This window comes from Homalodisca vitripennis, chromosome X (assembly GCF_021130785.1).
Source record: "Homalodisca vitripennis isolate AUS2020 chromosome X, UT_GWSS_2.1, whole genome shotgun sequence".
Taxonomy (NCBI): domain Eukaryota; kingdom Metazoa; phylum Arthropoda; class Insecta; order Hemiptera; family Cicadellidae; genus Homalodisca; species Homalodisca vitripennis.
In genome coordinates this window covers 13,607,366-13,622,998 of record NC_060215.1, presented here as the reverse complement: position 1 = coordinate 13,622,998, position 15,633 = coordinate 13,607,366, and the positions used below count along the sequence as shown (strand labels likewise).

The 15,633-nt window shown below is 35.6% G+C and overlaps 1 protein-coding gene across 1 annotated transcript in view; it reads right to left on the bottom strand.

Moving 5' to 3' along the window:
* LOC124369368 overlaps window positions 1-15,633 on the bottom strand; it is a 53,997-nt gene that overhangs the window by 10,977 nt on the left and 27,387 nt on the right. Inside the window, exons 5-8 of the mRNA XM_046827359.1 lie at window positions 14,362-14,697; window positions 12,317-12,467; window positions 2,694-2,911; window positions 1,441-1,577 (exon numbers count right to left, since the gene is read on the bottom strand). Coding sequence (XP_046683315.1) covers window positions 1,441-1,577; window positions 2,694-2,911; window positions 12,317-12,467; window positions 14,362-14,697 — 842 coding nt within the window. The remainder of the gene's footprint in view (window positions 1-1,440; window positions 1,578-2,693; window positions 2,912-12,316; window positions 12,468-14,361; window positions 14,698-15,633) is intronic.

Sequence of the window (15,633 nt, the reverse complement as noted above, 5' to 3'; positions counted from 1 at the left end):
GCGAATGTACTTGGTTGTGAAGGTGTGTTGCATGTTCTATATTTTGATAAGATTCTTTCAAAATAGAATGTGGATTGTGGGAACCCAAAAAGTGTTACAAGAATAAAATTCTTCTCTAGTTTAGATAATTTATGTATATACAAAGAATGCATCAAGTGCTAATGGTTTCCACAATGTGCGCTCATTTCTAACAATTTCCTAAAATGTTACAATAAAAATATATTCTTAGTTGTAGCCACCTAAACTCCCACGTTTCAAGTGCATGTGTAATTTCTAAAGGAAGAAGAACTTCATGTAATACCTCGTATACAAAGTAGTTACTTCAGACCTGTTGAAGTCCAATTTACTCTAGACCATTTTCTGCCTTAATCGCCGCATCTGACAGATCACCACCAGAAAGAAATATAAGGTAAAATATTTTAAAATGAAATTTTTATATTGACATGATGTAGCAAAAGGCGTAGTTTACCCACGCCCTTTATGGATACCCTAATTGTGCTAAGGAATTCCATACTCACCACTACACATCCAGTATTGCTAGCCAGACTTGTCAAGAAACTAGGACAACAAGGAGCTCAATGGTAAATATCCATGATGTCCCTCCAAGTCATGGAAGGTTGAACCAGCGCTAAGGCTGATCTTTACTATGATAAATTCGAAATTCTAGGTACACTGGGCATCTCCACTCAACCAGCACAAATGTTTTACCTCAGGGTTTCTTCAAATCGTTACAAAAAGTTGGAGGGTTGGTCACTGAAAAGTTGATTTTACAGCAACTTTCAGTTTTTTTGTTAACCCACACTAGAACCTCAAAAGTTTTTATAGGTGGATAACACATTCGATAGGTCGAATTTGCTATAGTCAGATAATTCCAACATTCAATTACTCTCTGGGGCATTTGTGTTCAGAAACTTTAACATTTAATTCAGTTTCGTGATAAGCAAGACCTCGTGGGTTGTTTACCCAGGCTAACAAAACAGACCCATATTCTTTCATAGCACGAAGTGTTTGTGACTATTACTAAAAGTGTGAAAACTACTCAGAATATGAGATGATTTCTAAGGATATGTTTACCGTGTAATCAGTATTTCTGTACCTCCTAAGACAGGATACATAGTACACAGTAGAAGCTGCATACTTGTCTTCAATGAAGGAATACATAGAACAAGCTGTATTTAACGAGTATAGTGCCGGAATCTCAAATACACTAAGATAAATATTTATATAGTGTCTGGCACTAGCGCAATACTGGTTTTTAAGGGGTTATATTTAAAAAAATTTTATAAAAATACTGTAACAAACGTTTTTTCACATACGAGTAGTTAATAAATATTTTTTTAATGATGGTCATTCCAACTCATATAATTATATTATCATATAAACTATACCAGATTAAAATATTTACTATTAATCTTATATGCTAACTGTTTATTTACTCACTCCACGTCGAGGAAAGGAAAAGTAACGGTTTTCCAGAAGTCATAACCGTATTCACAGGTAACCTTGAAGTGTTCATCCCATTCCTCTTCTATCAGGGGGTTGTACTGAACTGTCACCGTGTTCCACATCAGGTTCTTCTGCAATACCAATAAAATGTGGGATTAGAGCTTATATGGAAAAATTTAATTCTATCTACGATTGAGATATTACTATTCAACGTACCAATCATTATTATGAACATAATTTCAAAGCGTGTTTTGGTTCGTTTGCTAATATACCTGATGCATGTTATTTAATCTGTATTTTTTAATTAAATGTTTTATTCTTTTTAATAACGCAATTTCTTCAGTATTGATATGCTTTTAAATCCAATTTATTATTCGCACAATGTGTTATTTTTAGATACATTTCTTTAAATTGTTATTTCATTACCTTTCATATTTACTCTTACTGATGTTCACAAGGAAACTTTTTTATCATTTAAATAATTAAGTCGTAATAAGTGACCATTGCGATAATCACAAATATTTATGCTATGTTTGCTTTGATTGTACAATGCAATCGGACTAAACTTGTATCCTAATAAATAATTAATAATGTAGGGTGAACCTTATATAACATTCCTTAAACCTGAGGTGGTAAGTGGGAGTGCCGATGGCAGAGCGGTCTAAAACGTTGGACTTTGGGTCTGAGCTAGAGAGCGCAGGTTCAAATCCTGTATGAGACCATTTCACTTTTTATCAGTACCATCGACCCTGTATCGACTCTTTCTCTTATTCTGTTTGATAAGATCCTCGCACAGGCCAGTGGCCCATGGGGACGGGCAGAATGAGGTTTAAAAAAGGAATCAACCATATCCTCTTGAATAAAAAAAAAAGAAAGAGGTAACTATAACCAAACCAAAACCCTACTTCAAGCTTCTCAAAAAATTAATATTATAAGGCTTAATTATTATAAGATTGTTTTAAATAAATTTTCATTGTTTTGGATGTTATGTGTCATATGTCAAAGGCAGGTTTGTAAGTCAGTACGTTCATTCGTCCGTAATTATACCATCAGACAAATCCTTGGATTCCAATGAAATTTATTATTTCATCCGCTCCAGCACATTTATATTTTCAAAGTGTTGAAAATTTTGAAAGTGTTACTTACTTTAATGGTAATTATAGGAGTAATGTGGGAAAGTACGCTGGCAGCTCTACTCCGGCGACTGTAAAAACTCCAGAAAAGCGAGATACTGGTGCTGAACTTACTGCGGGGTTTTTCCGGGCGTCCTCTTGCCTGGAGTTTTTCCCCAGGGTTCCGCAGCGATTAAGCTGGATATAGAATTCGTAGTAGTCACGACCCGTGCCGTTGATGTAGACGCAGTCAGGATCGTAGGAGTACCCTGAAGAGTACAACAGACCGCCGAATGAACCGTTGAAGCCTATCCGAATCTTCATGTAGTCGTCCTGGCACTCAGCTTCTATGTCTGGTCAGAGCAATGGGTACATTTATTACCTTTATGTAAATACCAATTACAAACTTATCTGCAATGACAGAACACTACAATACATAGATTGCTTTTATGAATTGGCAAATTGTCTTATAGATTTTTACAATAAATATGTTTATTAAAACAGATAATCAAGAACGTGTGTCTTTGGGCCAGAATAAAACATAATTCTTGTATCTAGATTGGAGTGTGGTTTCTTGTAAAAACAGATAACAAAAATGACTGAAATCACAGTATTGGAAGGTCATTTATAATTTGGAAAAAGCAAAACATCATTTATACCAAAGATAAAAATGAGTTTTGATTTTCAAAATACCTATATGTATGTAACATTTAACAAAAACCAATAAAAAATATTATAGTGTAATCGTTGTAGGGAATAAGAAATGTTATACACACACACACACACACACACACACACACACACACACACACACACACACACACACACACACACACACACACACACACACACACACACACACACACACACACACACACACACACACATATTACAACAATAAAAAGGTCACGGAAATCTGAAAACCCTCCTGTATTGCCATTAAATAATTCACTTGGCGCATTTATCGTATTGTTTGATATTGTTGTATTGCGGGCGCTTCACCGAGGCCAAGCGAACGCTCGCCACCACAGTTGGCGATGTTTCGGCAGACATCATTGTGGACCTGATGCTCCACATGTATATATGTGTATATATATATATATATATATATATATATCTTTGATTTGGTATTATTTATCAGAATTAGGTAAAAAATATTGTTTTTTTTTCGTAACCATTTTTTAAATAAGAGCATTCGGGAGTACTGTGGACATTTGTATTTAAATAGTCCATTGATTTACTTATTTAGATATCGCCCAAAACACTAAACATTTTGATTTAGATAACTTAAGGTTCGTAAGGTTCCATTAATGTGCATGTATAGTATACACGTACCAGCTAATATTACCGCCTTTATGACCCTCCGCGTTGAAATTATTTATTATTTTAATATGTATTAAATATTCATCTTCGAATTTATTACTCTGTACCACAAGTGTATTTTCAGGTAATCCGATTTTTAGTTATTCAGTTAGTTTAGCCCATAGAACAATTATGTACCTAAAACAGTGCATATTTGTTCTTCGGTTTGTGCGTGTGCGTGTGTGTGTTTTGTGTTTATATTTGTACTGTGTTTATTGTAGTCTTTATGACACGTAGTTGTGTTGGTGAGAAGGAATAAAATAGTGTGTTATCGGAATACTGTGTCAAGACTTGACTGCTGAAACCTGGAGTCAGCGTCTGTCTGGAGAGATCCAGTAAGATCGAAACAGTGACTCAACGATATACGAGTATCGATTCTCTTCCACACACATTACAGGTGGCCGAGTTAAACATCAATTTCCGGTACAAGTGCGGTAACATCCGGCAGACATCGGCGTGTCTCTGCCACGAGCCACAGTTCCCCAGATGTATATTTTTGCATCACTGCTGGGAAGCATTTTCGGTTTCCATAGAACTGGTAAAGAAATAGAACAGCAACATTGCAGCAGGCTGAGGTCTTATGGAAACCGTAGAGGCGACAAGAGAATCGGAGCAGACACCACTTGTCTCTGCAGAACAGGTGTCGACCGAACGTAGTAGCTGCAGTGGACTGAAGGAGACGCCTTCACATGCAGGATACTGCCCGCAGTCACGGGCACAGCTGGTCAGCGGGTTGCATTTAGCAAACATCAAAGGCGCATTATGAGGCTCGTTACGCTGTTATATTCTGTACGGTGTGTTATGAGGTTACTAAATTATAGCGCTTGCTGTAGTTAAAGGGTTTCAATGATTGACTGTCTGCACGATTTCCTTTGCCTTGCTGAATTTTATAATTCGTCCCTCACGGAAATGGCAAAATGCAGTGTTTAAGTAAATCATCAGTTTAGAGGGCCATCCATTTTACTTGGATAATTCATTTACAATCAATATTTAAAGATTTGAATACTGAAATGGTTATTTTTTTAAAAACGAGGTGTGTATTTTTATGTATGTAATACAAATCTTAAGGAATTGTTAAAGACTGTTTTCTTCTTATTCCAAAAAATATTTTAACTACCTAAGAAGTTTAATAATTTATGTTTTGGATTATTTATGTGTGCAAACATTTTATCCAGTGTTATCCAGGGATTCAAGTAATGTACTTTACACCTTGCACGAATAACACAGTATTAAGGTGGTGAAACCGATTTTTGGTTTGAAAAATATTTTGCATGTTAAATTCATGCCTTCCCCGAATACCGAAAAAAATGAAAATATTTGTTATCATTCCTCGTGAAGTTATAGAAATTTCCTTGTTGGAAATTTAGCCATTTTATATTCAGCTCCAAATAAAAAATGGCAGGAGATAATTTTTTTTTAATATTTAGAGCATGTACATGAGTAAATTTCAAACAAAATGAATTTATTAATTCAAACAAACTCTCCAATAACATAAAGTTTTTTATTTTTGTGAGGCCTTTCGTACTCAATGAGTACATCTTCGGACTCACACAACTTGAATTAATATATCATTTCCAATAAGGCAAGAGCTTCAAGAATGTAAAATGAATTTAGTTTACTATTTACAAACGTTGTTATAAAGCGCACCTTAATGAACAAAACAGTGAACGATTGCACATAAAGGTTTTTCAGACCAGCCGTGTAATATTTATAGCAGCCAAACAAACCGAGATTTCTGTTCCCCATTTCTGACCCCAAAGAATAATATGGTAAAGCTTTTTTTACCCAAAACAATTGCTCTAAATGGAATTTTTTGGTGGTAGGGGTCGTTTTTGGAAACTTCACAAATAGGAACATAGATCATGCGGTATGCGGTACCTCATTTTAAAGATTGATATACCCTGACCATTTTGACCCAAAAACTCAATATCATGTTTATTCGTATTTACAGGGTGTGACAAAACGTCTTTAATGTAGGTTTTTTCAATAAATTCTGCTATCAACCTCCTTTATGATATAGGCGCACCAAAGATTTTTGCATGATGTTTATTACACACACTATCAGGAAAAAAGAGTGGAAATAACAATTTGGTTTCTTTTTAATAAAAAACTCATGACATAGTCATAAACTCATAATAAATGTAAAAAACCGGAAATCGAATTAAATTTAAACAGCAATGTATGTTTCAGAGTACATAATTAAAAAATCATATTGAAGGCAAAAATGTTTTGTATTGATCAATTTTCTATCTTGCGGTTTATTATTGCGCTTAAAAATGCATTTTAATATGTTTGTGGTGAATTTAAAACACACATTACTGTTTATAACATATGGGAAATCTTTATCATAATGTCTACCGATCTAAAGCCAATTGGGAACAGGGTAAATGTTACAGGTAATCCAGGTAGTCGCTTGCAGTACAGTGCGCATCACAGAACTAAACGGACCTAGTTTTAATCGCTCTGGATATTAGTTGTTTAATTTTCCTTGCATTGACTAGTGATTTAAAAGTCATTCTGTGCTTGATTCAAGTGTTGCATATCGGTTGTTGTTTAAATTTCTTGCATTGACTAGTGATTTAAAAGTCATTCTGTGCTTGTTTCAAGTGTTGCATATCGGTTGTTGTTGTTTAATTTTCCTTGCATTGACTAGTGATTTAAAACTCATTCTGTGCTTGTTTCAAGTGTTGCATATCGGTTGTTGTTTAATTTTCCTTGCATTGACTTGTGATTTAAAACTCATTCTGTGCTTGATTCAAGTGTTGCATATCGGTTGTTGTTTAATTTTCCTTGCATTGACTAGTGATTTAAAACTCATTCTGTGCTTGTTTCAAGTGTTGCATATCGGTTGTTGTTTAATTTTCCTTGCATTGACTAGTGATTTAAAACTCATTCTGTGCTTGTTTCAAGTGTTGCATATCGGTTGTTGTTTAATTTTCCTTGCATTGACTTGTGATTTAAAACTCATTCTGTGCTTGTTTCAAGTGTTGCATATCGGTTGTTGTTTAATTTTCCTTGCATTGACTAGTGATTTAAAACTCATTCTGTGCTTGTTTCAAGTGTTGCATATCGGTTGTTGTTTAATTTTCCTTGCATTGACTAGTGATTTAAAAGTCATTCTGTGCTTGTTTCAAGTGTTGCATATCGGTTGTTGTTTAAATTTCTTGCATTGACTAGTGATTTAAAAGTCATTCTGTGCTTGTTTCAAGTGTTGCATATCGGTTGTTGTTTAATTTTCCTTGCATTGACTAGTGATTTAAAACTCATTCTGTGCTTGTTTCAAGTGTTGCATATCGGTTGTTGTTTAATTTTCCTTGCATTGACTAGTGATTTAAAACTCATTCTGCGCTTGATTCAAGTGTTGCATATCGGTTGTTGTTTAATTTTCCTTGCACTGACTAGTGATTTAAAAGTCATTCTGTGCTTGTTTCAAGTGTTGCATATCGGTTGTTGTTTTAATTTTCCTTGCATTGACTAGTGATTTAAAACTCATTCTGTGCTTGATTCAAGTGTTGCATATCGGTTGTTGTTTAATTTTCCTTGCATTGACTAGTGATTTAAAACTCATTCTGTGCTTGTTTCAAGTGTTGCATATCGGTTGTTGTTTAATTTTCCTTGCATTGACTTGTGATTTAAAAGTCATTCTGTGCTTGATTCAAGTGTTGCATATCGGTTGTTGTTTAATTTTCCTTGCATTGACTTGTGATTTAAAAGTCATTCTGTGCTTGATTCAAGTGTTGCATATCGGTTGTTGTTTAATTTTCCTTGCATTGACTTGTGATTTAAAAGTCATTCTGTGCTTGTTTCAAGTGTTGCATATCGGTTGTTGTTTAACTTTCCTTGCATTGACTAGTGATTTAAAAGTCATTCTGTGCTTGATTCAAGTGTTGCATATCGGTTGTTGTTTAATTTTCCTTGCATTGACTTGTGATTTAAAAGTCATTCTGTGCTTGATTCAAGTGTTGCATATCGGTTGTTGTTTAATTTTCCTTGCATTGACTTGTGATTTAAAAGTCATTCTGTGCTTGTTTCAAGTGTTGCATATCGGTTGTTGTTTAATTTTCCTTGCATTGACTAGTGATTTAAAAGTCATTCTGTGCTTGATTCAAGTGTTGCATATCGGTTGTTGTTTAATTTTCCTTGCATTGACTAGTGATTTAAAACTCATTCTGTGCTTGATTCAAGTGTTGCATATCGGTTGTTGTTTAATTTTCCTTGCATTGACTAGTGATTTAAAACTCATTCTGTGCTTGATTCAAGTGTTGCATACCGGTTGTTGTTTAATTTTCCTTGCATTGACTTGTGATTTAAAAGTCATTCTGTGCTTGATTCAAGTGTTGCATACCGGTTGTTGTTTAACTTTCCTTGCATTGACTAGTGATTTAAAAGTCATTCTGTGCTTGTTTCAAGTGTTGCATATCGGTTGTTGTTTAATTTTCCTTGCATTGACTTGTGATTTAAAAGTCATTCTGTGCTTGATTCAAGTGTTGCATATCGGTTGTTGTTTAACTTTCCTTGCATTGACTAGTGATTTAAAAGTCATTCTGTGCTTGATTCAAGTGTTGCATATCGGTTGTTATTTAATTTTCCTTGCATTGACTTGTGATTTAAAAGTCATTCTGTGCTTGATTCAAGTGTTGCATATCGGTTGTTGTTTAATCTTCCTTGCATTGACTTGTGATTTAAAAGTCATTCTGCGCTTGATTCAAGTGTTGCATATAGGTTTTTGTTTAATCTTCCTTGCATTGACTAGTGATTTAAAAGTCATTCTGCGCTTGATTCCAGTGTTGCATATCGGTTGTTGTTTAACTTTCCTTGCATTGACTTGTGATTTAAAAGTCATTCTGCGCTTGATTCAAGTGTTGCATATCGGTTGTTGTTTAATCTTCCTTGCATTGACTTGTGATTTAAAAGTCATTCTGTGCTTGTTTCAAGTGTTGCATATCGGTTGTTGTTTAATTTTCCTTGCATTGACTTGTGATTTAAAAGTCATTCTGCGCTTGATTCAAGTGTTGCATATCGGTTGTTGTTTAATTTTCCTTGCATTGACTTGTGATTTAAAAGTCATTCTGCGCTTGATTCAAGTGTTGCATATAGGTTTTTGTTTAATCTTCCTTGCATTGACTTGTGATTTAAAAGTCATTCTGCGCTTGATTCAAGTGTTGCATATAGGTTTTTGTTTAATCTTCCTTGCATTGACTAGTGATTTAAAAGTCATTCTGCGCTTGATTCAAGTGTTGCATATCGGTTGTTGTTTAACTTTCCTTGCATTGACTAGTGATTTAAAAGTCATTCTGTGCTTGATTCAAGTGTTGCATATCGGTTGTTGTTTAATTTTCCTTGCATTGACTTGTGATTTAAAAGTCATTCTGCGCTTGATTCAAGTGTTGCATATAGGTTTTTGTTTAATCTTCCTTGCATTGACTTGTGATTTAAAAGTCATTCTGCGCTTGATTCAAGTGTTGCATATAGGTTTTTGTTTAATCTTCCTTGCATTGACTAGTGATTTAAAAGTCATTCTGCGCTTGATTCAAGTGTTGCATATCGGTTGTTGTTTAATTTTCCTTGCATTGACTTGTGATTTAAAAGTCATTCTGCGCTTGATTCAAGTGTTGCATATAGGTTTTTGTTTAATCTTCCTTGCATTGACTTGTGATTTAAAAGTCATTCTGCGCTTGATTCAAGTGTTGCATATAGGTTTTTGTTTAATCTTCCTTGCATTGACTAGTGATTTAAAAGTCATTCTGTGCTTGATTCAAGTGTTGCATATCGGTTGTTGTTTAATTTTCCTTGCATTGACTTGTGATTTAAAAGTCATTCTGCGCTTGATTCAAGTGTTGCATATAGGTTTTTGTTTAATCTTCCTTGCATTGACTTGTGATTTAAAAGTCATTCTGCGCTTGATTCAAGTGTTGCATATAGGTTTTTGTTTAATCTTCCTTGCATTGACTAGTGATTTAAAAGTCATTCTGCGCTTGATTCAAGTGTTGCATATCGGTTGTTGTTTAATTTTCCTTGCATTGACTAGTGATTTAAAAGTCATTCTGTGCTTGATTCAAGTGTTGCATATCGGTTGTTGTTTAACTTTCCTTGCATTGACTAGTGATTTAAAAGTCATTCTGTGCTTGATTCAAGTGTTGCATATAGGTTTTTGTTTAATCTTCCTTGCATTGACTAGTGATTTAAAAGTCATTCTGCGCTTGATTCAAGTGTTGCATATCGGTTGTTGTTTAAATTTCTTGCATTGACTAGTGATTTAAAAGTCATTCTGTGCTTGATTCAAGTGTTGCGTTATTCTTACTAAAATTACTTATTCTAACGAAGCGGGTTTTGATATGCTTATGGTGTTGGGTGAGTGTTTTCAAAACTATGTAGCTGCTTCAGAAACCTATGCACGTCGTTGTTGCCCAGAGCGAGAGCACCATTATCAAAACGTGTTCCAGCGATTGGCCAATCGTGTTCGTTTCTGGTTGTGTTCAGCCAGAACGGAACAAAGATAAGTAGACTTTCAGATCTTTAGGGGACGAAAATGTGTCCTTCTTTGAATATTAGTAATTTAACGTTGAGTAATTTAACTGTTTTTGTACTTTGCCTGTATTCAGAGAAGTTACCTTAAAGAACTATGACTTTGACCAAAAATAATATTTAAACCAAAATGTATTGGTAAAAATTGTGTTCGGAAAGTGACATCAAAGCTAGCATGAATTGAGTACTAAATTGCAACACGATTAAATTTAGTTTGTGTAATTTTGATTAATACAAGTGACAGCAACATCCTCCGGCCGCGTCAACATCCTCCGGAGCTGTTATCAGTGATGTTGTTCAGGCCAGTGCACTCGCTTTCCCCTCCAGGGCCAGTATTTATGACTTAAGTCGGCCGTCAGTTCTGTGCTGTGGTGTGCTGCACAGTCCGTCTGTCTGTGCGGCCCACAGATCTGTCTATTGTTTGTGTTACGGTTATGTCTGACGCTCACATAACAGCTATACTGATTGCAAAGTATCGATGTTGACTGATAGAAGCTCTGTTTTGTGTTTATGGGAAGTGTTTAAAACTGTATATTTTAGACTACTTTATTTATACCCACACACAATAAATCACTAGGCCTGGCCACCGCTGGAACAGTAGAAATTTCGAACTCAGTTATCGAGGTTGTATATTTGGGCCAAATTTCGGCCAACGTCCATTTAAAAAAAATAATTTTTTATTCATGGATTTTGAAAAATTTTAAGGTTTTATTCTTCTCCTAAGATATCCTCTCTCAAATTTAGGTTTTATTCTTCTCCTAAGATTTCATCTCTCAAATTTAGGTTTTATTCTTCTCCTAAGATATCCTCTCTCAAATTTAGAGAACTGTCTCCAAACACTCCCAAACTTTATTAAAATTAAAAAATACATATTATTGTATTTTTTTAACATCTAATAACGTTCGGATATCTTTGAAAACAGCACAAAAAGTTAGAGCCATATAGCTCCAAGAGGACGCATTTCAGGTCACATTTGAACATAAGAAATCATTATTATGTTATCTCCTAGGATACGCCCTGAAATTCTCGACATGGGGTTTTAAACACTCTGTACACCTTAACTTTATTTTTAAGATATGAGCTATTATCGCTTTATATGTGTTGAAATTTTAGAGCTTAGACGTAATTGTAGTTTGGCTCTGAATGGTAAATTTCTTTTAGGCCAAAGCAATTGCCTATTTTTTCTATTTATTGTTGAATCGCATGTGCAGATAATGGTCTCTCATAGTTTTGATGAACAACATCAAACCGATAACTGGTCATTCTCACTGTTGATGGAGTGGTGGCTTTTCCAATATAATCTTTCGGACAGAATTCACAGGTTAGTTGATAAATGAAGTGTTTTGTGGTGTAATCAATGTTACCTTTAAGGGTATCCTTTTTCATGTGTAATACTTTTAAAAGATTTAGAATTTATTATCATCTTACAAATGCCGCATCTTGGCTTGTTACAAGAATTGTACACGTTACATTTGATGTTATTACTTTTTGGATTGCCTTCATAGTTTAATTTCGATCTAGGGAGAAAGTTTTGTAAAGTTTGAGGTTTTTTAAAAATTACTTTAGAGGGCTTAGAAAATAAATTTGTAGTTTCAGGGGACGATTCAAAGATATGCAAAGAAACCTTGAGAATTGTGTTGATATATACATAAGAATGAGGGGGTAGTTGATTTCCAGATTATGAGTGGTGGTGCTACCATCGGGAAATATCCTTCGCCCAATTTACCATTTTTCATCATCGTTGTTAATCGGTCAAAAAACAACGAGGGTGGCTTTATTGACAATCCTCTTCTATATAATACTATATGGAGTATACACTACACCGTTAAGAAAAACTCAGATGTTCTACCACAGAGCTGCCAAACACTTACGCTGTACTCTTGTCTTGTTGTTGCCGTGCCTGCGAGCGTCCCAGCCCTCGACTGTCTGTAGCCTCCAGTCTATCAGCAGAGGATCTGAAGAGATGGGTCTGGAGCGTAGTTGTGTGCTGACAGGCACGTAGCCATCTCCTACGTAGACCACCTGAGCCCAAAAGTTATAACTTAATTAATTAAGCAACGCCATAGCAAGACTAAAACTAAGGTATTATGTGAATACATTGACAGTCTGTAGCCATCAGCAGAGGATCTGAAGAGATGGGTATGGAGCGTATTTGTGTGCTGACAGGCACGTAGCCATCTCCTACGTAGACCACCTGAGCCCAAAAGTTATAACTTAATTAATTAAGCAACGCCATAGCGACTAAAACTAAGGTATTATGTGAATACATTGACAGTCTGTAGCCATCAGCAGAGGATCTGAAGAGATGGGTCTGGAGCGTAGTTGTGTGCTGACAGGCACGTAGCCATCTCCTACGTAGACCACCTGAGCCCAAAAGTTATAACTTAATTAATTAAGCAACGCCAAAGCAAGACTAAAACTAAGGTATTATGTAAATACATTGACAGTCTGTAGCCATCAGCAGAGGATCTGAAGAGATGGGTCTGGAGCGTAGTTGTGTGCTGACAGACATATAGTTTTCTCCACTCGTAGACCACATGAGGCCTTGTCATGCACAATATGCTGATTTTTGTGTGGTCTTATTAAGGAATCTTTTTCATAATTTAAATCGTCCATATTTAAAACTATCAGTAAGTAAACCTTTGATAATGCTCTGTTCATTAACTGAATGATTATTATAGCATTATAAATCCTTATATCAAAACGTAAGGTAACATTATATAATTAAATCACAAGTTTTAGCATGCATAAATGTACCGTCAGATTCATATACAAATTTTACTTTTTTTGCAAGCTTAAAATTACGTCATTCATATTTGACACCTGAACAAGAGGGCAGATTACAGTCCCTGAAACGCTGTGTTTCTAATGCACAATATACTGTAGCCCTTAACGATGGCAAATATATTTAATCCCGTTATTCATTCAAATATCCATAGGCAATAATCATCGATTAGTTGTTCCGACTATTTGGACTAATAAGTTGATTGCATATTTCTATGGAGCTTTGAAGTTTTAGTATATTTTTACAATGTTTTCGATTTATAACAACGGCTAAAATGATTATAAAACAGTCTATAAATATCTTATCCAGTTGAATAACTACAAACACAATGCATGTGACTGACAGAACTATAACTTACAGTACATTCGGAAGTGTACCATGTTTACTCAGAGGTACCGCCTGTATCGTAAGGTTACATAACCATAATCACAGAAATATGTTATACCTTATCTTTTTCCGTGAAAAAGTCTAGTCTAATTACTTTTTACCACCTCTTCCATCCAATCTTAGGGGGCCACAGAAATAATGTGATTATAAAAAAGAAAGATGTTTTACCATTTTAAAGAATCAAGCGACACATAATAATAATATAGTATAATATGTTAAATTAATTAATTTGTTATATTGTTAGTACATTTTATAATAATAAAATCATTTATATGATAATTATAGTTTACAAATTAAAAATATTTGATTTAATGTGCATATTCAGAACATAACATCTACTTGAAATAATTTCAAAATTAATATAGGTTTATAATTTTAAGTCAGGACAGTAAAGGTTATCATTCTCAGAGAACCACTGCCACCATTTTTATATTTACGGCCTTATGCATCGGATACTCTTTCAGTGAAATTGTAACATTCAAGTTGTTATGTTAATTATATTTATTTCATTTGAAACCCCTGTTAAAATATTTTTCGATTAGTGTGCATTATTTATGCACCTTTGGTTTTAAATTTTGTTGAGAGTTCCTGCTGAGCCTCGATATAACATTCTAACGGCCAGGAAGGCAGCCAGATAGCTGCGTGTACAACAGCGGTTGCTGATACGCAAACATCTTAAAAGAGATCACCGCCCGGTCCAGGGGCATCCGCCGTGAACGCGTTCAAGGAAAACTGCGCCGTTACCTGCGTCAGCTGCGCAACGGCCCACTTGTGAGCCCAACTCGGGGCTGGGGCGACGGACGGACGGTCCGCTGAGCCCAGTGAGCCCAGGCGCGGGCCGAATCGATACCGATTCTGTCTCCAAACGTAACCGATCGACTCCACCATTACGTTGTGAACGGAGAAGATTCTCCGTGGTGGATGAAGCATGTGAGGCCCGCTTTCACTCCGGTACTGATCACATTCAGGACAACGGCAATCTCTCAGTGCGGTGAAAAAATTACTCCTCTTTTCATAGAGTCTATTGTGACTATCTGGATCATCTTTTAGAGGCCTGAATAAGCCAAAGAGTTTTCGTTCCTGCCGATATAAGTATGTTAGTCATTCAAATTTGTTCGTGTCTCCTGTCGTGTCTACACGTAAGTGACGTATAAGTTTGTTCAAGATGTCTCCATGTAATCAAACCATATAGCATAATGCTCAATATAATGAGGAAGTGAAGTAGAGGAAGAAGAAGAGTATATTGGAGTACCCAGCGTGTTTAGGGGAAAAGATAGATAAGTACAGCCATGATAGTTTTCGATATCCGATAGGAGAATCACTTCAACAATTCTGGAAGTATTCGTGCCAGTATCACGATAACCACCAAATGTGTCGAGACCAAATAAGTTTTCTGCAGAACACTGTCTGGATGTTGGATATCTATAAATTTTACGCTATCGTAAATCCTATCTATCAGTATTACTACAGTATAGTCTCTTGTTTAGTAGACCAGATCGGAACACTGTTCATTGTCTATAAAGAATTGCTCTGAACTCCAACACCTATCCAGAATGTTCATATTATCACCTTCTCAGTTACCACTTGGGTTAAAATTTAGGTCTTCTCCGACTCCGTCACGATTCTTTACTATTCTGCGCATGTGCTCCGCTAGGCACAGACAATAAGGACCGTAGAAAAACGGGAGAATCCAAATGGCTTAGAAATAAAACTGATAAATAGCTGGGTTCATTATTTTGTAAAAGCTTTTCTTGACGGGAACTTCCGACGGGTTGAATATGGAGTGCCAGTCATGACCTGTTCCCAGCGGCTGATTATGCCCATTACGTCTGTCCTGGCCTGCATTCTGCAGTGGTGGGTAGCCACGTCCCACTCGAGGTGGTCCCACTACGTGCCACAGGACCTTACGGTTCATCAGATGCTAGTTGGATACTGGCACAGAAGGGGTGTCCTAGATGATTAAAGATGCCTCAAGCTGGATACGGTCTGCAATAGAAGTTGAAATGAAAGACACCC